Genomic DNA, 27382 nt, shown 5'->3' on the forward strand with positions numbered 1-27382 from the left:
GAAAGTGAGCACGAACAGAAGGAAACAAGACTTTTTAATGCTGCGGGGAAGATGCTGGCAGTTTAGCATCAAAGAAATTAATGGAGGGAAATTAGTAAGTTCATCAAAATGCTTAAGAAGTCATATGATGATCTGTTTTCTCGACTTGAACTGGCAGAAGAAAGAGGAATTGTGAAGAGATAATGGATTTGGACTGATTCCAGCCTTAGTATTAATAAAAACTATGTAATTGACCTTAATGGACACTGATCTTGAACAAATCAAATGGTAGGCAATAGTAAGAAATGCTGACAGGACCATGTATTGCAAATCTATCCTGTCAGTCTAAAAATGTGTGGTCTCCATGCTATAGAGTATAGATGCTATTGTTGTGTTCATATCAAAACTTTGAGTTGTAATAAAGCTGTACATGGTCTGGAAGGAACTCCCAGGTTATTGAATAATGGTTATAATTGGGGACGTTTCCAATTTATATTTTTTACATTTTGCATGTACGCCTCTGAGCAAAGTCAGTAGGAGAGATCGGTTAACTGTAGGGCCTGATATTGGAAATGAAGTATTAAGTTGATCATTGTTGTAGACAGAACAAAGAAAGGAGGTTTCATTTAATTTTGTTCTTAAAAAAGCCAAATTGGTGCAAGTACAAAATTGTTTGTGTCGAGTTTATATTGACACTGCTTTTGAATGCATAAATTAGCCTGTATATTGAATGTTTTTTCTCTAATGTTATTCTGAGCTCTGAAATAATATGCAACTATGGCATAAAATTACAGAGAAAGCATTTAATAAAATATATCCGCTCTGCAGAGCTACACTGCACCTGCTTCTTCTGGCATGCAAGAGAGACTAGTAGTGGTAGAACAAGCACACATGTCTGTATGCTATTGCTAAATGATATTTTACCGCTTAAACATCTCATTATGTCAGCATCTTGGGGAGCACATTGTTTTGCCAGCTGGCACATTACTTCTGATTTTTGCTTTTAATGAGAACACACGTGTTTATCAAAAATGTTTTGTCAGAATTTGACTTTTTGGCTTAAATTTGAGGTTATATTAACTGCTTGTGTGTTTTTTAAACCTAATGTTTGTCATAATTGATTGAATATTTGGGGTTGGGTGTGTCCATTGCTGAACACAGTGTTAGTGTTTGAATTGTTAGTGGTGTTGCAGCTTGGCAGGATTACGTTTATCACCAATTGCATAAATCTATTCCATAGTAAGTAATGAAAATGTATTTTAGTTTTTGCTTTGATATTATAGTTAAGATGATAGTCTCATGGAGTAGGGTTCACACACTCCATGAAGCGAACTTGTCTGTTAATTATTTATACTTTGAGTGCACCATTAGATTACAAATAGTTAATTTATAAAGCCAATTACTCTATTGCAGCATAAATTAACTCCTGTATTAGCAAAAACCTTTTAGAATGCAAAATGGCACAGTAATATGTTAGAAACATTTCAAAAACCTGTTACAGTAATACAACTGTCGTAAGTCATCAACCACAAGTCTATTTTATAAAGTGAAGGTTAGTAAAATGTACCGGATTAATCTTGACTAATTTACAGTAACGTTTTTTAACTCAGGCATGTTATGTGATGAGATAGATAAAGTGGACACAAGTCAGATGAAGTCCCAACACAACTTTATTGAACACTTTATCATGGAAAAATGGTATTTATCAGTCTCTACTGTTGTACTTTAATTAAACTCTATCAAATTCTATCAATCTCTTCACAAGACTCTTCGGTAAACGGCCTTAAATTTCTCAAGTAAACAGTCTCAAATCTACACTACTACTTCTGACACATGCACCTAAGGATTCACTACACCCTTTACGTAGGTCCCTTTCACCTTATTTAGACTCTGTCTGAAAAGATTGTTCATACCCATTCAATAAGGCTGTTCCTCGGTCTTGGAGGGTTGGCAGATGTTTCAGGAACTACAGTCATCAATTTCATAGAATCATAGAAACCCTACAGTGCAGAAAAAGGCCATTTGGCCCATCAAGTCTGCACCAAACACAATCCCACCTAGGCCCTACCCCCATATCCCTACATATTTTACCCACTAATCCCTCTAATCTATTCATCTCTGGACACTAAGGGGCAATTTTAGCATGGCCAATCAACCTAACCTGCACATCTCTGGACTTGGATCTTTGGATTTGGGCATCCCCTCATGTCCAGGGCTGGCTCTGGTCTTCAGGTCATCTCACTGGGATGGTCATTTGTGTCTGTCAGTCTGATGATGCTTGCCATGAGGTATAAGGAGGGGAGATGCTGTGGTAACTCAGCTACCAGTCAAAAGTGCTCTCTGGAGATGCTGTTGAAGAAGGTGCAAAACCAGAGCAGCTGGGGCTCCAGGTTGCCACTTTTATCCCCCGCTTCACACCTTCCCAAAGATTCAGTGTCCTTTGTCCAATATTAGCATCAGACTGGATAGGAAGATCTAATAAGGTTCCCATAGTTTTGAACTTTCAACTGTCTAGTGCTGTCTTGTCATGCTATGCCTGTGGCCTTTGAGCTGGGTGCCACCAAGTCTGCGTAGCATTCTTCTAACAAAGCATTTCACTGGAAGTGTAAACAACGGTTCATTCTGAAACATGTGGCTTTTAGAACCTTGCCAGGCAGTTCCAGGCCTGTCTGGTTTTGACGGGAAGTTGATTGTCCAATGCCTGGCTGCATGAATACTGTCTGCTCCAGCACTGCAGTTTGCAAATTTGCAGGCTCTGGTTAGGTTGAAATTTGGCTTCCATGTTTTGTGTTTTTATCCATACTCTTGAAAAAATATCAATATTTCTGCAACAATCCTGGAGATCGTGGGTCACCTGGCCACATCTATGTATGCTTTAATATGTTGGACATTCTTTCTAGTAGCATACAGCTACAAAATGGCATTAGCAGAGACCTGGAAGGCGATCACATACCATGGGGAATTATGTTTTCTGAGATAAAAATAGAGGAAAATACATTTTTTGCAGGCTGTATTTTTAAGTGAAATACAGGAAATGTTTCATTATTAATCAGGAAGCACCAGCGTATAAAAAGCAGGTTTCTTTTCACTGGTATGTGAAGATTTTGTTTGAATGGATTCTATAATTGCGAGGAAAAATGCACAGAGACCTTATGTTGCATAACTTAACTGAGTTTGCCTATGAATGGGATAGATCCAGAGTATATTTTTGTAATCCAAAAGGATGCTTTTTCTCCAGTGGTTGGTACATCTGGAAGCAGTGTCACGCCACTTAGCGCAGCTGTTCTCATATTTTTATTGTTAATCATGTCACTGGAAGCAGCCTGCAGAACACCATGCGACGTTGTAAGAACCATCCAGGGTATTATGCATCATTAAACATGAAAGCGATATACTGTAAAATAATTTGTATTTACTGTATTTTTTTCATCTTCTCATCACAAGTTATTTTCTTTCTGCTCTATACTCTGAGGGTAGGATGGGCAGATGGCCAACCTATTCTCAGGTTGTGCTGATCAAGTATGTGAGAGTGGCACTTAGATTCACCCTCTGATTTCCCACTCTTCCTATGGAATCACATGCTCAGACTGATTGGCAGAGATGAGGAAATTGCCCACTGAGAAATCCTGTATGGTCTAACCCCATCAAACTATGCAGTAATAGACGGAACTGTGTGTGTAGATCTCCTACAAACCTGTTTATAGTTGCTACTTTACAGGGTACAAATCAATTCCAGCCTCCCAGATTGCCTGGATCCACGACAGTTTGCCTAAACCGAAACAGGTCCACAGCAGACACTATCTCCCTGGCCCTGCACTCAATCCTGGAACACCTAGATAACAAAGACAACTATATCAGACTCCTATTTATTGACTGTAGCTCAGCCTTCAACACCATTATTCCTACAAAATTCATCTCCAAACTCCGTGACCTGGGGCTTAGCTCTTCCCTCTGTGACTCAATCCTGAATTTCCTAATCCACAGACTGCAATCAGTCAGGATAGGCAACAACACCTTCTCCATGATCATCCTCAACACCAGTGCCCCACAAGACTGTGTCCTCAGATCCTTACTATACTCTTTATATACCTATGTCGAGGTGGCCCAATTCCCCTCCAGCATGATTTTCAAGTTTGCTAATGACATCAGTGTAGTGGGTTGGATCTCAAACAATGACGAGAAGGAGTATAGAAAGAGATAGAGAATCTGGTGAACTGGTGCGACTCCTTCAATGTCAACAAAACAAAAAAGATGGTTATCGACTTTAGGTAGTGGAGGACATACTGTTGTCCACATCCAGGGAGATGAAGTAGAAATGATCGAGAGCTTCAAGTTTTTAGGTGTCCTGATCACCAACAACCTATCCTGGTCTCTGCGAGCCGACACTATAGTTAAGAAAGCCCACCAACACCTCTACTTTCTCAGAAGACTAAGAAAATTTGGCATATCCGCTATGACTCTCACCAACCTTTACAGATGCACCATAGGAAGCATTCTTTCTGGTTGCATCACAGCTTGGTATGATTTCTTCTCTGTCTAAGACTGCAATAAGCTACAAAGGGTCATGAATGAAGCCCAGTTCATCACTCAGATCAGTCTCCCACCCATTGACATTGTTTACACTTCCCACTGCCTCAGAAAAGCAGCCAGCATAATTAAGGACCCCATGCACCCTGGACATTCTCTCTTCCACCTTCTTCTGTCGGGAAAAAGATACACAAATCTGAGGATACGTACCAACCAACTCAAAAACATCAACTTCTCTGCTGCCATCAGACTTTTGAATGGACCTACCTTGCATTAAGTTGATCTTCTCTACACCCTAGCTATGACTGTAGCACTATATTCTGCACTCTCTCTCCTTTCCTTTTCTATGTACAATATGCTTTGTATAGCGAGCAAGAAACAATACTTTTCACTGTATATTAATTCATGTAATAATATCAAATCAAGTGGAGTTTGCACATTCTCTGTGTCTGCCTGGGTTTCCTCTGGGTGGTCCAGTTTCCTTCCACACTCCAAAGGCGGATTAAATTGATTGGCCATGCTAAATTGACCATTAATGTCAGGGGAATTAGCAGGGTAAATTTGCGGGATTACAGGGATAGGGCCTGGGTGGGATTGTTGATGGTGCAGGCTCAATGGGCCAAATGGCCTCCTACACTGTGAACCTGTTCTGCCATTCAGTAAGATCGTGGCTACTTTTCTCAATTGCACTTTCCTGCCCTATCCTCGTATCTCTATCTCCAAATCTATCTATCTGTCTTGAATATACTCAATAGCTGAATGTCCGTAGCTTTCTGGGATAGAGAATTCCAAACACTCCCAAATATTTTTTGAATGAAAAAATTTCTCCTCATCTCAGCCCTAACTGGTCGACCTTATCCTGAGACTGTGACCCATCATTCTGGACTCTTCAGCCAGGGAAAACATCTATCCTGTAAAGTCCCTCAAGAATTTTATATGTTTCAATCGGAGCACCTTTCATTATTCTAAACTCTCGGGCAAATCAATTTAGATTACTTCATCTCTCCCCATGGACAATCTCTTGTGCCAGGAATCAGTCCAGTGAAACACTAGACTGCATTACCTCTAAGGCAAGTAGATTCTTAAAGAAGATCATCAAAAAGCGAGGCATCTTGAGGGGAATTGCTTGATAGAGCAGACGCAGCACGGTTTCGTTAAGGGGAAGTCATGTCTGACAAATTTACTGGAGTTCTATGAGGATGTGTCTAGGGCGGTGGATAGAGGAGAGCCGGTGGATGTGGTCTTTCTTGATTTTCAGAAGGCGTTTGACAAGGTACCTCACGAGGTTATTGCAGAAGGTCAGGGGACATGGAGTTGGGGGTAGGGTGTTAGCGTGGATAGAGGATTGGTTGTCAAATAGGAGGCAGAGAGTGGGGGTCAACGGGTGCTATTTGGATTGGCGGATGGTGACTAGTGGAGTGCCCCAGGGGTCGGTGTTGGGGCCTCAGCTATTTACCATTTATATAGATGATCTGGAGGAGGGAACCGAGTGTATGGTGTCGAAATTTGCTGATGACACCAAGATTGGTGGAACGGCAAATTGCGCGGAGGGTGTGGAGAGTCTGCAGAAGGATCTAGATAGGCTGGGTGAATAGGCCAGGAACTGGCAAATGGAATTTAATGTTGGCAAGTGCGAGGTGGTCCACTTTGGTAGGAATAATGGTAGGAAGGATTATTACTTACGGGGCGAAAAACTGCAGCAGGCAACGGTGCAGAGGGACCTCGGGGTCCTTGTGCATGAGTCGCAAAAACCCAGCTTGCAGGTGCAGCAGGTGGTCAGGAAGGCAAATGGGATGCTGGCCTTCATAGCAAGGAGGATTGAATATAAAAGTAGGGAGGTCTTGCTGCGGCTATATAGGGCATTGGTGAGGCCGCAGCTGGAGTACTGTGTGCAGTTTTGGGCGCCGTACTTACGCAAGGATATTTTGGCCTTGGAGGGAGTGCAGAGGAGGTTTACTAGGCTGATGCCGGAGTTGAGGGGGTTGAGCTATGAGGAGAGGCTGAATAAACTAGGCTTGTACTCGTTAGAGTTTAGAAGAATGAGGGGAGATCTCATTGAGACGTATAAGATGATGAATGGGATGGATAGGATAGAGGTGGAGAGACTCTTCCCGCTCAGAAAGGACAGTAGGACTAGGGGGCACAGCCTCAAGATAAAGGGGGGGGGGGGGGCGGTTTAGAACGGAGTTGAGGAAGAACTTCTTCACTCAAAGGGTGGTGAATCTCTGGAATTCTCTGCCCGTTGAAGTGGTGGAGGCTACCTCGCTAAATATTTTTAAGACGTGGGTTGATGGGTTTTTGATAAGAGAGGGGATTAAGGGTTATGGGGAGAGGGCGGGAATGTGGAACTGAGCCACGACAGATCAGCCATGATCTTATTGAATGGTGGGGCAGGCTCGAAGGGCTAGATGGCCTACTCCTGCTCCTATTTCTTATGTTCTTAAACTCCATAGTACTCCAAGTGGGTTTCACCATGACTCTATATGTTTGCTGTAAGACTTCCTGATTCGTATTCTCCAATCTTTTTATATAAAAGCTAACATATCTTTTACCTTTGACACAAAACTAAAGATGCTAGAAGTCTCAAATTAAAGTAGAAATTACTGGAAACATTCAAAATAGCACGGTGGCGCAGTGGTTAGCACTGCTGCCTCACAGTGCCAGGGACCTGGGTTCAATTCCTGGCTTGGGTTGCTGTCTGTTCAGAGTCTGCACATTCTCCCTATGTATGTGTGGGTTTCCTCCGGGTGCTCCGGTTTCCTCCCACAATCCGAAAGGTGTGCTTGCTAGGTATATTGGTCATGCTAAATTCTCCCTCAGTGTACCTGAACTGGCGCAGGAGTGTGGCAACTAGGAGATTTTCACAGTAATTTCACTGCAGTGTTAATGTAAGCCTACTTGTGACAGTAATAAATAAACTTTAAAAAACCTGCACTGCATTCAGTTCTGATGAAAGTTCGTCAACCTGAAATAAGCACTCTGTTTCTTTCCTGACCTGCTGAGTATTTCCAGAATTTTCTGTTTCATACCATTTGTTTCTTAATTGAATGTTAGCGTTGTGATTTGTGTACAAGGACATCCAAATCACTCTGCGTGCCAACAATTAACGAGTCTCTTAGTTTTGAAAAAAATATTGTTTTCCTGTTTTTTCTACTGAAGTGGAGAACTACTTCTGCCATTTTCTTGCCCATTCATTTGAACTTGCCTATACTACATTGCAGCCTTTCTGTTGTGTCCTCGAAGTTTACTTTCTCACCCAGCATTGTATTGACAGGAGACTTGGACTCATTATTCTCAGTCTTCTGATCTAAGTCATTGATATAGATTGTAAATACTGAGGTCAAGCACTGATCCTCTAGGCTCACTATTAGTTACAACCTGCCAACTGTCACCCATTTATTTCTACTGTTTTCTCTCAGTTTATTGATCCTCAATCCAAGCTGATATTCCCCCAATCCCATATACCCTAAATCTCATGCCACAGCCTCTTGTATGGCACTTTTGCAAATGTCTTTTGAAAATCCAAATTTACTCTTTCTTCCCTTATCACTCCTGATTACATTCTCAAAAAAAAGCTCCAAATAGGCTTATGAAACATGATTTCTCTTTCTGCTTTTCAAAGTACCCTGTTACCAGATCTCTTAAAAATAAATTTTAGCATTTTCCTTCCTACTAGTGTCGGCCCAACTATGATTCCATGTTTGCTATCCCGGTCTTTCATTGAATAATTAGACATATAGTATTTGTGGAGTTAATCATGCAAATTAGATGCAATTGCGACAAGGGGCAGCAATTTTAATTGAAATGCCTCAATACTATGGTCACACATTTAAAGAAGAATCATAGTGTATTACAATAAAGATATTGACACACCATAGAAGCAGGGAATGAAAAATGTTAAGAGTGCTCTGTTCTGGAATAATATTAAAGGATATGCAGACGAAAAAAGAAACACTATATATGGACAGTTGAAGGAAAGTTATGACTTTACATTTTTGGCAGCAGTTCCCATTGGGGAAATCTCTAAAGGCAATGAATCCAAAGGTTCTAATGCTGTTCTTTATGGATATGCATGAAGACAGGAAAAATGAGCTGTATACACTTGTAGGAGACAGAGGGAAAAAAAAGACACCTCGTGGTGCAAATTCATGCCACTGTAGTCAGTGTTGTAATTTAAATATGGTACAGGGTTTTTGTTGTTAAATATGGCACATGAACTGAAAATATTATATTATCTATTGGCCTAACTGATCGGGGTGCCATGTTCAAGCAGACTTTGTACACATAAAGTGACATACACTGTTACATCAAAAATTTGACAAAAATTGGAAACTGTAAATTAATGGCAGATATGACCTACATAATTTAAAATTCAAAATGCACAGTAAACAACGTGAGAATAGTATTTTGTGGAAAAGTTTGTGCCAGCTGTCATCATATGTTCCATATTCAAGTAGTGTCTCCATGCGCCATAGTTTTAATAATGAAGCAGGGTTAACATGTTTGGTGATTTCAAGTTCCAATAGCACTTGAATGAGTGTGGTTTTGTTTTAAATCAAGCCAAAAAATGCCTTGAATTAAATTGTCCCATGTTTCTTCCCACTTCTGCCAACCAAACACACAGCTGCAGCACTGGCATAAGTGGTTGGGAGCTGGCAGTCATGGTGAAATTTGCAAACTGGGTGATAAAATTATCTATGTAATGCTAATTAATAGCTAAAATTATTCAATTAATTTGAACAAGTATATTGGTAGTACATTTTCTTGGAGGCGGATAGAGGGAGTTCCCTGTTAATTTACCCAAATTATCTTCACCAAAGTTCTGACTAAAATTGGCTGTCCTTCTGCCTGCTCCTAGGCAGATTGAGTATGTTCATTTTTCAGTAAAGTTGCCAAATAATAATCAAAATGGCTGCATTTTGAAACGTCGGGCCAAGGATTGTGAAGAAGTACAGAAATTACATCAATATGGATCTGAATTCAAATTGCCAACGATCTACAATATCTGGGATCACTTAATTGTCCTGCTTTGAATTTGCTGTAAAAACAGCATTCTCATTGAGATGTTAAACTGAATTTGTAATTATTTTGAAATTTATTAAATGAAATTAACAATATACCTTGGAATGTTGGAACAGAATAAAAATCTGGTGTCACTTTAAAATTAAATTCTTCCCATTGCAAGAAATGACCTACTTAGTTTAAGTACCTAAAGGTTAGGCAGTATGTTTTGATCAAGATAACATGGCTTTGTTAATTAACTTTGAACTGAAACAACTTATTCAACTCACGGTTGCGATACTGGCAGAGCTATGCAAAGAGCGGAATTCTCTCATCTGGACAAAGCCCCATGGTGACAGCAGGAATGTGGAGTGTTTTCTGCTGCAGAGGCCAGCAAGAAACCATACCTATCTTTGGGCTCTGACCTCATTAATTATGCAAATGGGTGTCTTGCACCATATTCTGCAGCAAGACAGACCTGATGGTACATGGTCAGCCATTGTATCTGAGCACCATCTTGAAAAGTCTCCCAACACCAGTGACCCACTTTTGAAGAAAGAAGATGGAAGTCATGAAATGAAGATGAATCTCCAGGAGCACACTGATGCTAGAAGGTGGAGCCCCTCCAAGACACCTGGAAGGTCCACCTGTAGTTGATCACTCCACCTACTGCTGTGGTGTTCCAGGATCCAGGTGGCTTCCTTTCTAAACTCCGGAGACATTTCCAGGCATTGTTCAACTGAGTTCCACCATTTGCATGCCACGTTGTTCCCGGCATGTTTTGCACTGTTGGGTTGTCCTGCAAGTGTCACGGAGAATTGAGCATGGGTGGAATATTATGGTCGGGCTTTCATCTTGACCCTTTTAGCAGAATGCAAATCAGTTTCACCCTCCAGCATGTTTCACGATCCACCATGACGGCTACCAATGGGGGATACCATGGGAAATTCACGCTAGCATAAAAGTGATTATTGCACTCCCACAAATTATGTATGGTACTACCCTCCATTGAACCTGTTGGGTTTGCCCAAAGTTTTTGATATCTTCGAGAATATGTTTAATTTTATGAAATGTTTTCCCATTATCTGTTGTTAAAATGTACTAGTGGTGGGGTTTCAACACCAGAGCAGGACATTACAAAATCAGAACAATTTTAGGGTTTCTGGGTTCACTTGTATCCTCTTAGCATGAAGAGTATACAAAACTTGCAAGGATGAAATAAACATGAAACAGTAACTTCCAATGGGAATTTGGTTAAATAATTTAAGGATTAAACGTTTGTAGGGCTGTGCAAAAGGGCCTGGCAATGTGGCAATATGAATATCTCTTTCAAAGAGCTTGCAGTCATAATGGACCTCCTCCTGTGCTGTATCATTCTGTATTACAATGCAATATTGATACAGAAAGTTTTGTAAGAAGACAAACAAAAATGAGTTTGTTGTGTCAGAAACTGGGCTACATTTCCAAAAATCTTAACAGGACCTATCCTCCCTCACAAGATGCTCTTCGAAAGATTTGCTTGAACTACTGCAGTTGGGTGTGTGTAATATGCTTATTCTGCATTTCTGGTAATATTTTCCATTTCACACTTGATTAGCTGAAAGTAAAACAAAAGCATATCAGATCCGAAGAGGTTGAGAACGTTCATGAGGAAAGCAACTGGCAAAGTGGATTAAGAAATGACTGGAATCCTAATTAACCAATCAAGGGAACCTACCATTAGCAGAAAAGAACAGATGAACCAATGGAATCACCGAAACTGCTTTTTGAAAAAGATTTTGTCATTACCTTTTTTTTACTAAATAACTAATGTCTAAAGCAAGATTTTGAATACAATTGGAAAAAATCACTAATATAATACTTTATCAATTGGATTGTCTTTTGCCTTTTAAATCATTTTTTTATTTCAAGATCTGAATACGTCTCAGAAGCTATGGCTTTGTTTTTCCCAGAGCAATCCTGTAGAATCTCCACGCATAGTTTGCAAAGTTTCTCAGCATAAATCAGTAGATTTCTACTCAGCTAAGTACAGTAAAAAAAAATGCTGTCCTATCGTATCAGAATTTATGAGTTTGCTCCAATGCCGTGAAATCCTGGGACTCTGTGACCCAGGAATAGAAGACTTCTGCAGTCGTGCCAGCATTTCCACATGTCTGCTCTGTACAGGTTTCGCTAGTAACAATTTGGATGTGTGCTCTCTTGTCTGGAGGACAAATATTAATCATACTGGGTGGCTAATCTATCTGTGTTATTTGCTGTAGTCTGTAAAACTAGTTTGTCGATCTAACCTTTCAAAGAAAGTTTAGTAAATATAACAACACTGTTTGGTGTAATTGTTCATCCCTCAAAATTATTGAGGACAAATTGAAAAACATGGAATGTACTACACAGGAGAACACTCAGCCCATCCAGTTTGTCCCTGCTCTTTCCCCAGTTGTCCAGGCATTTTGTTTTCCACTTTAGAAAGGGTACAACTTCTGCATGGCAGGGAGAAAATACATTTTCAGAATCTGCTGTGAAAACATTCTTTGGGAGAAGTTGGTTTAAAAATTCAAAATTGGAACATGCCAAATATTTTAACAGTAAATAATGACAAAGCTGATGAACCTAAAAATCACGTATGATTGAAACCATATTCAATTTGCACTAAAAGGAAATGATTAACATTCCAGTTCTACTTAAAATTGCATTGCTCTGTGCCCGGAGTGTGTTTTTTGTTCCAAATTATGCTGTATTTCAAATTATAGACTGTTTTCAAAAATGTGGTGTGGACAAAGTGAGTAATGATTCGGTATGCTTCTTTAAGTGACGAGTGGAGTGGTATAATTCTTGATGTAAGGCTTGTGTTGTTACTGTACATGCATCTCCATAACCTAAAGGAGGAACATAATAAAATTATTTGCCTCTGTTGTACAGCACGATTGGCACCAGTACAGCATAATCTTTCTCATTGTATCAACATCAAATGTGTAGAGTGCTTCCAATTTCTAAATTGGTGCCTGTAGCAAGTGCAGTTGAAACCAACTACCTTGTACCCTTCATGCTGCTGTCATCTATGGCCAACTTAAATTTTAGAACTTGAGTACTTTGCTGTGTCATTTTAAAGTTTTGAATGATAGTAAAGAGCTCTTCAACTTTGTTCAATGATTGAAAATCTCATCAATGGCAGAAACTTATAGGCAAAAGTAAGAACTATGTTTTCCATAAAACAGCAGTTTAATTATGGCATCTCACCCAGGTCTTATACTTGGCATATTGTTTGTAGATTTTGAATATGTATTTGAAGAGCAAGTTTGCTTAAGCAGTTAACACTTGAAACAGATGAATTTTAAATATTGTAACTGTGATACTGGGAGGGAAGAGGGCAGCTTGGGACGTGACGCGGGCATAGAGGCAATACTGGATAGTAATTTAGAGACCCAGAATGTTCTGTGGACATGAGTTCAAATCCCACTAAGCAGCTGGTGCAGTTTAAATCCAATCAATACATCTGTAAAGTTTGTCCCAGTAATGGTGACCATGAAACTATCATCAATTGTTGTAAAAAAAAATCTAACCTCTATGACCCTATTGACAGTTACATGGGTACGGTGGGTATATAGAGGGATATGTGCCAAATGCGGGCAATTGGGACTAGATTAAGGGGTTTTAAAAAAGGGGCAGCATGGACAAGTTGGGCCAAAGGGTCTGTTTTCATACTGCAAACGTCTAAGACTCTAATTCACTAATGTCCTTTAGAGAAGAAAATCTGCCATTTTTACCTGGTCTGACCTAGATGTGACTCTGGACCCACAGAAATGTGCTTCACTCTTAACTATGTTCTGAATTGACCTAGTAAGCCACTCAGTTCAAGAGTAATTAGGGTGGGCAACTTACGGCTTGCCAAGAAACCTTCAGATATTGTTTTGTTTGTAAGACAGTTGCACCAGATATTTGCAGGTTTCAAAGCCAAGGACAAACCTGAAAAGGTTGGTTTTAATTTCATAGTTTTGCAATGGGAAAATTAATCAAGGTTATAGTTAACCAATCATTTGAATCTCTTGTAAGTGAAGGGTAAATATGATTGGCTCTGTTTATTTCCAGATTTGCATTTTATTTTTCATATGAAAGTACACAATCATAGGGCAGGATTCTCCCAAACCCCTGCTGGCAAGTTCAGTGGTGGGCGTGGAGGGAGAATATGGCAGGGGAACTAGAAACTGGTTTCTTGCTGGTGTGAATTCACAGCGGGATCTACTGCTAGTGCCAGCCAAGGTAAGTCGAAAACCCACCAGAGGCCAGCGTGAACCTTATTTGCATCCAATTAATGGGATGCAGATGAAGACTTTAACCTCCCATGCCAGATTCTCCACGATGCTGGCAGGAAAACCCACCATGTGGAACAACGTGACATGCAGAAGCTGGGACTCATTTGCACAATGCCTCTGGAATTCAAAATGGAGGCTGCCCGCAATTCTGGACATTGGGAACACCAGAGCAGTGAATCAGGAGTGCATCTGAAGGTGGACCTTCCAGATTCTGTGCTCTCAAGGGAGGCAATCTTCCAGCCTCATAATGTTCCAGGACATCTATCTCCATTCTCAGGAATCCCATCTTCCGGTCTCAGCTTTCAATACGGCACCCGGAAACAATGGCTGACAATACACATCACATGGAAACCAAGATAGAATACATATTCTCTACATCATGACTACACATCATCAGGCCTGTCCCACCAATGAATATGGCATAAAACACCCATTGTATAATTGATGAGATTGGAGATTTGATGTGTTGTTTCACCAGCCTCTGCAGTGGGGAAAAAAAACTCCATGTTCCTATCCCCATCACGGCACTTGGTCTCAAAATTAGAGAATTCCAGTCAATACCTTACTTGAACTCCAGATTTTTAAAAAAACTGCTTTTCAGGAAAAATGAATGCATCAGTCCATTCATTTTAGTTCTTCTAAAAGACTGGTAATTTTCCTGTTTGGTGTCATTCCTATCGATTTATCTATCTTCTCCCATTACCAAATATGTACTTGATTTATGATTAAGTGTCAGAGAGTAACATTTGAGCTCTTTGCTTATTGTCTACAAAGCTTTACAATCCTTAAAAACATGTTATCAGTGTTATATTGTTGTTGCTGAAATGAGTTTGGGATAAAGTAAATATGATTGAAGTAAAATCTTAATCAGAAATGAAGGAACTTAAGTTTCTTCAGAAAGAATTAGAATGAATGACAGTGGGTTTCACTAGATTAGATGAGATCTCAATCTTGGCTTGGTTGGGAAGATACTTCTGCTGGGAAAGCATCTAATAATTACACTTGAGAAATGTCATTTGGCCTATTTCAATTCATCCTTTCAGAGCTGCTGAAACCAGTTGTCACCCCTCAGGATGGCACAGTAGGTAGCACTGCTGCCTCACAACACTTGGGACCTGGGTTCGATTCACAGCTTGGATCACTTCTGTGCAAAGTCTGCATGTTCTCCCCGTATCTGCTTGGGTTTCCTCCGGGTGTTCCCGTTTCCACCCACAGTCTAAAAGACATCCTGGTTAGGTGCATTGCCATGCTAAATTCTCCCTAAGTGTACCTGAACAGGTGCCGGAGTGTGGCGACTAGGGGATTTCCACAGTAACTTCAATCCAATGGGTGGCACGGTAGCACAGTGGTTAGCACTGCTGCTTCACAGCTTCAGGGACCTGGGTTTGATTCCCGGCTTGGGTCACAGTCTGTGTGGAGTTTGCATGTTCTCCTCGTGTCTGTGTGGCTTTCCTCTGGTTTCCTGCCACAGTCCAAAGATGTGCGGGTTAAGTTGATTGGCCATGCTAAAATTGCCCCTTAGTATCCTGAGATGCATAGGTTACTGGGATTAGCGGGTAAATATTAAAGATAAGGGGGTAGGGGGTGGGTGGGATTGTGGTCGTTGCAGACTCGATGGGCCAAATGACCTCTTTCTGCACTTAGGGTATCTGTGATGTATCTATGATCAGTGTTACTGTAAGCCTACTTGTGATACTAATAAATAAACTTTGAAACTTCAATTATACTATCTAGTCATTTCTTAAATTAATGATTCAAGGGTTTCTCCTGCACTATTTTATATGGAACTCAATTCCTTACATTTATCACTTTCTGTGAAGATAATGTCCTGATTATCAGTCTTAAATGTATCCTTTACTGTCTCAAATGTGTCCCTTTAGGCTACTCTCCCAATTTAACTTAATCTTCCAAATGTACTTTTTCCATTCCTGTAACTTAATATGTACTGTCATAAAATCACCTATCAGATGCCTCCTTCAAAGATCAAAAGGCTTGATTCTTTGCAGCCTTTTCTTATAGTTCATCCTTTGATATTAGAAGTTAACTTTGTGCACTGCTCCAGTTAACGTTGTGTCAGTGACCTGAACTGGATGCAGTACTTAAGGTGCAATCTGTCCAGAGCATTCTGTAGTTTAGTGCTAACTTCCTCTGATTTAAATTCTACATTCTGACAATGTTTTCAAATTTGTGTTGACTTTGTTGGTTTGATCTGTTGAATGTTGAGCCATCTGAGATTTGTATGTCTCTCGTAGCTTGGCCCATGGCTATTTCAACACCTTTCTTGGATTATATATGTCAGATTTCTTGCTGCACTAAATTATTTTCCCACTTACATATTTTACCCAACCTATTATGTAATTATTTCCTCATTCAAGTAACCACTCTGATTTAGTATCATCAGCAAATGTAACCACTGTGCACTGTTTCTAAATCGAAGTCATTTTTGTAAATTAGAAAACATGCCAGTACTGTGATCTGTCTTACGGAAATTTGTCAAATGTCTATTGGAAATCTAGATCAGGTTTATACAGATGTACTTCAATTTTTTGAAGCTGTAATAACTAGTAAACAAGTTGAAACAGGATCTTCCACTTAAGAATCTATATTGACTATTATTAGACTAGCAATGTGTCCGTCTTTGTTTAGTAACAAAACACCCACCTCCTGGTTCAGAAGGCTGCAGATTCTAGCCCCACCCTAGAGACTTGAGATCAGAATCCAAGCTGATACTTTGGTATTTTATTAAGGAAGTGCTGAATTTCCGGTAAAACACGAAACAGAGATTCAGCTGGAGATTTTCAGATAGATGAGAAAGATCACACGTCATTGTTTGAAGAGAAGCAGCGGAGTTCCACCAGTGTCCGAGTCAATATGAATCTCTCAACTGACGTCTCCAGAAATTACCTTGTCATGTGTTTCATTTCTATTTATGAGACATTGCTGTGTGTAAAATAGGTTGCTGTGTTTTCCTACATTATAATATCTGCCACACTTCGACAGTATTTGATTCAGAAATGTGTACAATGGAACAAACAGGTTGAGGGCCCTGTTAGCTACTGTGAAGGACAAACCTCAGGGCAAAATATGTATTCAAAGGGCTGGTATGGAAGGTGTTATCATCACTAGCTTTGAAACTGTGAGAACGGAAGACAGTCTGTTTAGGAAGTGTAATCAGGGTAGTTCTTGAGTCAGTGAGCTTCAAGTGAAGAACTAATGAGGTCTAGCTGACAAGCAGCAAAATCTTTACTTTTGTCATGGTTATTGAAGTTACAGTAAGTTGAAAAGAAGCCCACTTCCATTGTTCCAGCACTTGCTCAAAATTGATTGAAGAGCAGCATTAGTGTCAATTTGAGAATAGGTACATGCATTGCTGAATCGCTTGCATGGACCAGAGAGACATAAGGGAAAAAAAAGATCAATTTGTGGAGGAGGGAAGCTATTTTTGAATTTCGACAAATTACTAGCAGGAAACTGAAAACAAACGTTTGTTGACTATGTGATTACAGGCACATTAAATGTAATTACCCAGGTGTGAAAACATGTTCATGTCAGCTTGAATGCGCCTGTTTTATCCCTTCATTAGCATTATGGGCATTTATTCTGTGTGTCAGAGCATCAATTAGAATAGATAAGGGTCAAATAATGTGTATAAGAGAGAAACAAAATCATTTGCATTTTTAGCAAAGCGGTGTAACACATTTCTGTCCTGTATTCATTTGTAAGTTCTGCTTTGTAGATCTGTACAATTATTATGAAATCACCACCCCAATTATCACTGTAATAAAGATACCTTGACAACTTTGGTATGCCTGCAGTTGAACAGAGGTGATGGTATTTGAAAGCAGAGATAACTGGCCTGTGTATTTACTGATCATGATTTTAAGAACATAAGAACATAAGAAATAGGAGCAGGAGTAGGCCATCTAGCCCTTCGAGCCTGCCCCGCCATTCAATAAGATCATGGCTGATCTGTCGTGGCTCAGTTCCACTTTCCCGCCCTCTCCCCATAACCCTTAATCCCCTCTCTTATCAAGAACCCATCAACCCGCTTTTTAAAAATATTTAGCGAGGCAGCCTCCACCACTTCAACGGGCAGAGAATTCCAGAGATTCACCATCCTTTGAGTGAAGAAGTTCCTCCTCAACTCCGTTCTAAACCGCCTCCCCTTTATCTTGAGGCTGTGCCCCCTAGTCCTACTGTCTTTTTTGAGCGGGAAGAGTCTCTCCACCTCTATCCTATCCATCCCATTCATCATCTTATACGTCTCAATGAGATCTCCCCTCATTCTTCTAAACTCTAACGAGTACAAGCCTAGTTTATTCAGCCTCTCCTCATAGCTCAACCCCCTCAACTCCGGTATCAGCCTAGTAAACCTCCTCTGCACTCCCTCCAGGGCCAAAATATCCTTGCGCAGGTGCGGCGCCCAAAACTGCACACAGTACTCCAGCTGCGGCCTCACCAATGCCCTATACAGCTGCAGCAAGACCTCCCTACTTTTATATTCAATCCCCCTCGCTATGAAGGCCAGCATCCCATTCGCCTTCCTGACCACCTGCTGCACCTGCAAGCTGGGTTTTTGCGACTCATGCACAAGGACCCCGAGGTCCCTCTGCACCGTCGCCTGCTGCAGTTTTTCGCCACGTAAGTAATAGTCCTTCCTACCATTCTTCCTACCAAAGTGGACCACCTCACACTTGCCAACATTAAATTCCATTTGCCATTTCCTGGCCCATTCGCCCAGCCTATCTAGATCCTTCTGCAGACTCTCCACACCCTCCGCACAATTTGCCTTTCCCCCAATCTTGGTGTCATCAGCAAATTTCGACACCCTGCACTCGGTTCCCTCCTCCAGATCATCTATATAAATGGTAAATAGCTGAGGCCCCAGCACCGACCCCTGGGGCACCCCACTAGTCACCAACCGCCAATCCGAATAGCACCCATTGACCCCCACTCTCTGCCTCCTATTTGACAACCAATCCTCTATCCACGCTAACACCCTACCCCCAACTCCATGTCCCCTGACCTTCTGCAATAACCTCTTGTGAGGTACCTTGTCAAACGCCTTCTGAAAATCCAGAAAGACCACATCCACCGGCTCTCCTCTATCCACTGCCCTAGACACATCCTCATAGAACTCCAGTAAATTTGTCAGACACGACTTCCCTTTAATGAAACCGTGTTGCGTCTGCCCTATCAAGCAATTCCCTTCAAGATGCCTCGCAATTTCCTCCTTAATGACGGATTCCAACATTTTACCTACCACAGACGTTAAACTAACCGGCCTATAATTCCCCGCCTTTTGCCTGGCACCCTTCTTAAACAACGGCGTAACATTAGCCGTTTTCCAATCTTCCGGCACTTCCCCGGAATCCAGCGACGTCTGGAAAATAACCACCAAGGCATCCACTATAACCTCCGCCATTTCTTTCAGAACCCTCGGATGCATTCCATCCGGTCCTGGGGACTTGTCCACAATCAGCCCCTCCAGTCTGTCGAGCACCACCTCTCTAGTAACAGTAATGTCATTAAGACCCTCCAGTCCTACCACCTTTCCATCGCTAACACCCGGCAAATTATTCACGTCCTCCTCCGTGAAGACAGAAACAAAAAAGTTATTCAAGACCTTCGCCATATCCCCATCCCCTACCACTAGCTCCCCTTTCTCATCCTCTAAAGGACCAACGTTCACCCTAGCCAGCCTCTTCCTTTTTATATATTTATAAAAACTCTTGCTATCCTTTTTTATATTAAGCGCTAGCCCAGCTTCATAGCTTCTCCTACCCTCCTTTATCAACTTCTTTGTCAATCTTTGTTGACATTTAAACCTTTCCCAATCCTCTTCTCGCCCACTGCTCTTAGCTACTCTAAATTCCTCCGCTTTTAATTTAACACTTTCCTTCACCTCCTTCGTTATCCACGGCTTATTACCTCTCCTCCTACTGTCCTTTTTGACCATCGGAATAAATTTCTGCTGAGCACCAAGAAAGATCTCCTTAAAGATCCTCCACTGCTCCTCAGCAGACCTACCTTCCAACGCGCTCCCCCAGTCCACATTCGCCAATTCTTCTCTCATCCTACCATACTCCCCTCTATTCAAACAAAGGACGCGTGTCCGGGAACCCACTTTCTCCTCCTCCATCTGCAACAGAAACTCCACCATGCAATGATCACTCTCTCCAAGAGGATCCTTCACCGCAAGGTCCCTAATTCTACCCGCCTCATTACATAGCACCAGATCCAAGATAGCTCGCTCCCTCGTCGGCTCCAACACACACTGTTCAAGGAAATTATCCCGGCAGCATTCCAAGAACTCCTCCTCGAGCCCACCTCGTCCAACATGGGTCGACCAATCAATATGCAGATTGAAATCTCCCATAACTACTGCCGTCCCATTCCTGCACATCGCACTTATTTGCGCGTTAACAGCCCGCCCCACCTCCAGATCATTATTTGGGGGCCTATAGACGACACCCACCAGCGTCTTCCTCCCTTTGCTGATTTTGCTTTGACATAGACAGTTGTATTTCCTCAGTGTTCACAATCTTTGTTCGTCTTCCAGGACTGTACAAGAAAACTGGCCCACAGTTATCTGAATCTTCTGAGTTTTGTTATCTTGCTTTTATATCAATGTATAAGCATACTCCAAAGAGGAAACAGTTGTCACAGAGCTCCATAAAGCTGTTCAGAATAAGTTAATGTTAATTTTGAAGCACCTTATACTACTTAATATGGATGAGGAAAACTAATATTTTAGAATAAAGTAACACAGCAAAGTCTTTATTATTGGCATGCATGGGAAATTGGTGGCGCTTGTTAATCAAAATGCCTGTCAATAGTACATTCCGTTTACCAGTGCAATACTTGTAGCATAAACTAATTAATGTGCAAGTATTCAGAAAGTAAGTAACAGTAAAATAAAAGCAAAATACTGTGGATGCTAGCGATCTGAAATAAAAACAAAGTGCTGAAAAAATTCAGCAGGTCAGTTTCAAAACATTAACTCTATTTCTCTCTCCACAGATGCTGCCAGATCTGCTGAGTTTTTTCAGCACTTTCTACTTTGTTTAAGTAAAGAAACATTGTTTTTACTTCCAAATCTTCAACAGTGCACTAAAACATAAATTAGTACAGTGTGTTCTGGGTAACTTACAAATGTACAAATTAGGAGCACATTTAAGCCATTCAGCCCCTCGAGCCTGATCCACCATTCAGTAAGATTGTGGCCTCGGATCTACATTCACTTTGTAATTCCGGATGGCAAAGTGACAGTTCGTAAACATGAGAAATTCTGCTTAGTGGAGAATTCCAGTTGATAGAAAGCTGAAAGTTTACTGTATTATAATCATTATAATTGGCATCTTTTTCATCTTTCTCACAGCTGATAATGTGACAGCCTTCCCTGTCCTCGATATTAAACAAGATGAGATTGTTGATACTAATGGAGCTGGTGATGCCTTCGTTGGAGGTAAACATCATTGCTATATACGTTATATACCAAAAGATGTAATTCTGTGAAAAATGCTGTATCAACTTAAACCCTACATGTTTGTTACCTTCCTGTCCTTATTCAAACCAGTACAGGAGCAATTTAAGCAATCAGGGATCATTGCTCATTTAAACACTACAAAACTGATTTGTGCCAAAATTATAACTGGAAATATTTAACTTGGCATTCAGTTTAACAAAAGGAACATTTATAAACTAGTGTACATTTGTATTGCTAGAAAAGTACCATTGTTGTTTACCATATACAGAAATGATTTGATTTTGGGAACAGGAAGTGTGTGCTGCTAACATTTGCAAATGACACCAAACTGCAGGGGTATCGCTACTTGAGTTAAGAGGAAGACACAAACAGACTTTGAGTGGGTGGAGGAATGGCCTATCAAAGTCAATATAGCAAGTGTGTAGTAGTTCATTTTGATAGGAGGAATAAGGAAACCATTTATTCCTAGAAACTAAGATAATAAATGGTTTAGAAAAGAGGTCTGGAAATATAGACGAATAAATTGCTAAACATAGCAGTTAGTACGAGCTGATGAGACTATAAAGAGTGCAAGCAAAAGTGTTATAGAAAGAGAATACAGAAGGAGGAAGATGATAAACTTTAACCTTGGTTAAATCACACTTTGAAGTACTATGTACAGTTCTGGTTTCTACTACAAAATTGAATTGAAGCAATAGATTTACAACAGTGTTACCAAAATGTAAAGTGGAAATCATCAGAAAAGATTGAGCAGGCTTGAGCTCTGTCCTCAGGAAATTAAAAGACTAAGAGGAGACCTTAGTAAGATATTCAAAGAAAGGTAATGAAGTAATAATATGGATGTAGATAAATAGTTTGCACCAGCCAGTCTCCAAATCAAGCAGGCATGAGATGGACATGATCAGGCCAAATAAAGAACCTAGGAGAAATTTATTTTCAGAGAATGTTGCATTTGCTGAAACACATAGCACTGAAGCATTTAAGGGGAGTCTTGTTGCATATGTGAGAAAGAAGGGAATAGAGAGATATAAAGGAGAAACATAAAATCTGGCATTAACCAGCTGGACTTAAAATGGTGTGGTTCTGAGCTATAGATTCAATACAACATGTAATTCCCTAACTAGGAGGGAGGGCAAGTGGATGATTTGTTTCATGGTCCACTGACTGCTGATTTAAGTCTACTATTTGAGGACAGGCACATGAACAGCCTGTGATGATGACTTTCTTTCCGATTGGCAGTTCCATTTCTCAGAATCTGAAATTCTCGATGATCCTGAGAATTACCACATGGAGAATTATCCAGAAATGCACAGCCTTCCAATCTCTGGTGCAACACTTTCAAAAGTTAGCACACTGTGACTGAGATGCTACACTAAAGTTTTAATTGATTACAAATGTAGTTGAATGCTGTGCAAGCAGAAGAGCATACAAAATAGGAGCAGGATTGCTAGACGCTTGATTGCCCACTATTTCTGAAATATTTTTGTCTCCAGATACAAAGAATTTGTTTCTTTGTTCCTCATTGGAATTTCTTCTGTCTCTACATGTAAGGGAGCCACATTTACTTCCACTAATCGTTTCCTTTTTACATACTAATAGAAGCTTTAATTATCTGTTTTCTATTTTCTATCAATTTCATGCCCATCCTTTCACTTCTCAGACTTGCTATTCTTTAACTTCCCATATTAGGCACAAATGGACCAGTTTTCTTTTGTTGTTTTTATTCCTCAACAGGATGTATATTTTCATTGATTAAAATGAAATTTGTGAACTGCCTTTTAATACTATCAATACAATGCTTGTATTGATATCTGTCGGCAATATTTATAAAATCCAAAAGGTAGTTGGCAGGGAAGCAACATGCCTTGCAAATGAAATTTCAGATGCCCATCAGGTGGAATTTTAAATGTCTTATTAGTGCAAACTCAGTGGGATGATAAGCATTTGAATTGGGAGAACTAATTGAGGACTATGAAGAAAAAGGAAAGAAAACACATTATTTTACATTATAGTTTTGTATGTGAAGTCAACATAATATATTGAAAATACTTGTATTTCCAATGCTAAGTTAATTTCCCTGTGGGATTACAATAGATCACTAGCTTAATAAAAATACAGCTGCTTTGTAAATGGGTACAATGTTTGTGACAAAAGATGTAAAATTATTGAATTCATTACATATCTATTGATCCTTAAGCTGCTAGCAGTTCAGGCCAAAGCCTGGTTCAAATGGTTTTGTAATCTTACTCAGTTTACATGTCATCATTTTGAAAAAAAGAAGCTAGTAATAAGCCAACTCATAGGTGAATTGACTCATAGGATATTGTTTTTCAGACAATGTTTTAAGCCAAAACAGTTCATGATAATTAGTACAAACCATAAATTCAATTAGTCTCTGTCTTTTTCTAATTTGCAATTTTACTGATGAACCATATTTCTGGCAAAAGTGTTGGCAGTAAATCATTTAGGGAATGTGATAATAGACAACCAAGCTCAAAGCACCTAGTGTTACAGAATTTTGGAGCATTAATATACAGGTATTATAGACGCTTACAAGTGCTCCAGTTTCTGGGTACTTTTGTTCAGTTAACAACTGATTACTTGTGTGTTAGGCTGATTTGTAACCAGGACATCAAGTAGCTGTTACAGAACAAGCAGACCACTCTAATAAAGCTTTAACTTTGTTTACTCAAACACCGTATTGATTTAACTGCAAGAGAAGGAAATTGGTACTCAGCAGTGTGTCAGAGTAGATAGATTTTGTCGCAATTTTTTATTTCGTCATGTTTTGGCTTTATTTAAATATACTTGAGGAAGAATAAGGGTGACAAATGATGCTTCAAAAATAAAAACATTGAAAATATGGCTTTTGATCACATTTATTTTCCTTCATTCAGAAGATGTGATGAGAAATAATTATTTGCCCCTCATCCCAATTACTCGTTAATTTAATAATCTTCCTAAAACTGATTTATACGTGTGTGTGACTTGAATATTTAAATAAATCTTCCCTTAACTCAGTGATTACTTAAGCATATTTGTTGTTCATTTTTACCTCACCTAATCATTGATAAATAATTTAGAATGAAAAAAAGACCATCATGGTGTGCCAGACTAATAACTCTTGGAATTAAATTTAACAATATAAGGAAAAGGGGAAAAAGATGTCCCTACATTCAAAGAGAAATCCATGTTACCATTAAAAGTTGCAGTTATTTTATCTTCTCATTGAAAGGATGAAGAATAATGCTATTTAATCACTACTGCCCCCCCATCCTCACCCAAACCAAGCAGTTAACCTCTTGTGAATAATGGTATTTTAAGGCAAAAGCAGTTTCTAGTGCCTTGCCTATGTGGGCAATCTTCATTAAAGTGAATGTTGGCAAACTGCTGAACTGTGGGAGGCATCAGCATCAAGTCCTAGCCTAACCCCTCCCACACCATTATTTTGGGTAATGCTTGAGTCTAATTGTTAAAGGAACCATTACCATCTGAGATCTACTAATTTACCACAGACCAGGAGATGAAACTAGTGAATTTTCTTGTTTCTGTGTCTCAGTGCCATGTTATGGGATCCCTTGAACACCAAGGGAACTCAAGGAACCTTCCCACTAATTTTGACATGTCTGGCTCATCTTGAAATATCAAGCTTCAAAATATGTCACACTGCATCTCATTAACTCAAATGTCATACATAAAACAGAAACAAATCATTAATTAACATTTTTTAAGTTATGAAAAGAAAAACTGCAATTTCTTAGTACTTCTGACCTTGATAAGCTGGCCACTTCCCAAAGACAAAGATGCTGAAGATTTTACAAAAGGCTGATTTTATCAACATGAAATATAATCAAGTATCTTGCACGCATCCATGGCCGAAGCAAAAATGTGGTATATTTAGTTGCAACGTAAAGCTTTTTTAATGCTCTTGCCTGTTGTTAATTTTTACTATTTTTCTTTATAGGTTTTCTGTCACAACTTGTCCATGATCAACCTCTTGAAAAATGCATCCAAGCTGGTCATTATGCAGCAAATGTCATCATTAGGCGTTCAGGTTGCACATTCCCAGAAACGCCAGACTTTCATTGATGTTTTCATTAATGTAAAAATTAGTGGGATCAAGAAGCCCTTTGTTAAATCTACAAACAGGAACTGCTATCCATTTAAAAAGTAACCTCTCTCCTTTCTTCCCACAACCTGCATTAAGAATTCTGTATTTAGCTTTTCATTTGTTTTTGTCAATCTGCTAGTAAAAACTAATATCCAAAAAAATGTGAACCCCTTAAGAGTAGATGACAAGGCCTTGAAAATATTTTGATCAAGTTGGTGATCATAAACTACCTTCTTGATTTGTTTTTTCATGATTTTTATTTGCATCTCTAACTGAAACCATGAAATGTTGATTTTGGTGGTGAATGTTTTGGTAGCTAATTTTATTATCCACCTGACAATAATTATGGCATTCGTAATGGATGAAAGCATGAGGTTAAAAACTATGTTGACTGTTTTATGGAGAATAGTTTCAAATTGCATAACTTGTTTAGTCTTGAGTTTATTTTGACAGTTTTTATATTCAACCCAAATGAGAGTTGTAACTGACCTCAAGCTATTTGTCATTTGAAAGATGTACAAATTATCATCATGAAATGGTTTCTGTTTAGCAGATTACCTCAGTATCTTCTGTTTTTGAGTTTATTCAGAAAAGCAAACTTATATAGTGAAAATAAAATCAAGTGAGGCACAGAAATATTTATGCAGGCAAATGTTGCTGTAAAATACCAAATCAAATCTACAAACGCACAGTTTTTAAAATCCTAAAACCCTGGAGTTATTTGGACATCTGTAATATTGTTCAAAGAAAGACAACTGTATGCCGTTATGACAACAACATTCTTTTCTTTATAATTTGATATTGACAATAAACAAAGATGATTCTCGTAGATGTTTCCTTGCCTTTAGTAATTTTCCTATCAAGAAATTAAATAGTTACACCTTTGAACATACTGGTAGCATTTAAATGCTAATAATCTTCAGTTATTGGTGGATTCGGAAAGCATTATTACATAGGAATTAATTATTGACTAATTTTAAATAATTAGAGAACAGAAGAACAAGTAGCAGCATATCACCTTCAAAAACAATGTCCACTGAAACCACACAGCAGATCTGAGAGAATGGGAAAGCTAAAAAGCAATGGGATTACCTAATATTGTGTAAATGCAAAAACATGAGGCCATAAAAACAGGGTTGTCTTACACACGGGGTCCACTTATACATTGCCATCTTTGATCAAAGGTAACCCAAAAATTGAAATAGTGGTGGATTGGGTCTATTAGGGACAAAGAGAGTGATATGTGCTTAGAGATGAAGGGCAAGCATAGCATACTTAATAAGTTCTTTGTATTGGTATTTACTAAGTAGGAAATTTGACAAAATATTAAAACAGAAATAATGAAGGCAATTAATACTGTGAAAATTTAAAGGGAGAGGATATTGGGATAGGCTGGCAATGCTTGGGGTAGATATATCATTGAACCAGATGGCTTGCAAGCCCAAGTTGTTAAAAGACGTGGGAGTGGAGACGATGAAAAGGATTGTCTTACTTTTTCAAAATTCCCTATGATATCGGGGAGATACAAGAGGATGCAAATGTGACATCCTTATTCAAGAAAGGGTGTAAAGACAGTAATATCAACTACAGGCCAGTTAATCTAATGTCAGTTATGGGTAAGATTTTGGAATCCTTAATAAAAGGAAAAAGTATATAATCTTATAGGGGGGTTTGAGATAAGAGCCAGTAGAGACTTGTAAAAGGCTGATCATGATTGATAAATCTAATGTAATTTTTTGATGAAGTCGCAGAGAAGGTTAATGAAGGGAACGCTATGGATGTTGTCTACCTGAATTTTAAGAAACGTTTGACAAAATACCACATAAAAGGTTGGTTATAAAACTGAGTCTTCTGGAAAGGAGAGGCTGTGTGCAATTGGATAAAAAATTGGCTCAATGATAGAAAGCAGTTGTGGATGGTTGAATTTCGAACTGGAAGAATTGTAGACTTTGATGTTCCTCAAGAGTC

General features: G+C 39.4%; 1 protein-coding gene across 4 annotated transcripts in view; it reads left to right on the forward strand.

Annotated features, from left to right (window-relative positions):
• Positions 1-26243, forward strand: part of LOC145360583 (adenosine kinase-like) — a 261050-nt gene extending 234807 nt beyond the window's left edge. For all 4 annotated transcript variants that reach the window (XM_080215917.1, XM_080215918.1, XM_080215920.1 and 1 more), the window contains exons 10-11: positions 21196-21282; positions 25268-26243. In XM_080215917.1, coding sequence (XP_080072043.1) covers positions 21196-21282; positions 25268-25392 — 212 coding nt within the window. In that variant the 3' untranslated portion in view covers positions 25393-26243. The remainder of the gene's footprint in view (positions 1-21195; positions 21283-25267) is intronic.
• Positions 26244-27382: the final 1139 nt, after the last annotated feature.

Source organism: Carcharhinus amblyrhynchos, chromosome 31 (assembly GCF_965287045.1).
Source record: "Carcharhinus amblyrhynchos chromosome 31, sCarAmb.v2.hapA, whole genome shotgun sequence".
NCBI classification, from domain to species: Eukaryota; Metazoa; Chordata; class Chondrichthyes; order Carcharhiniformes; family Carcharhinidae; genus Carcharhinus; species Carcharhinus amblyrhynchos.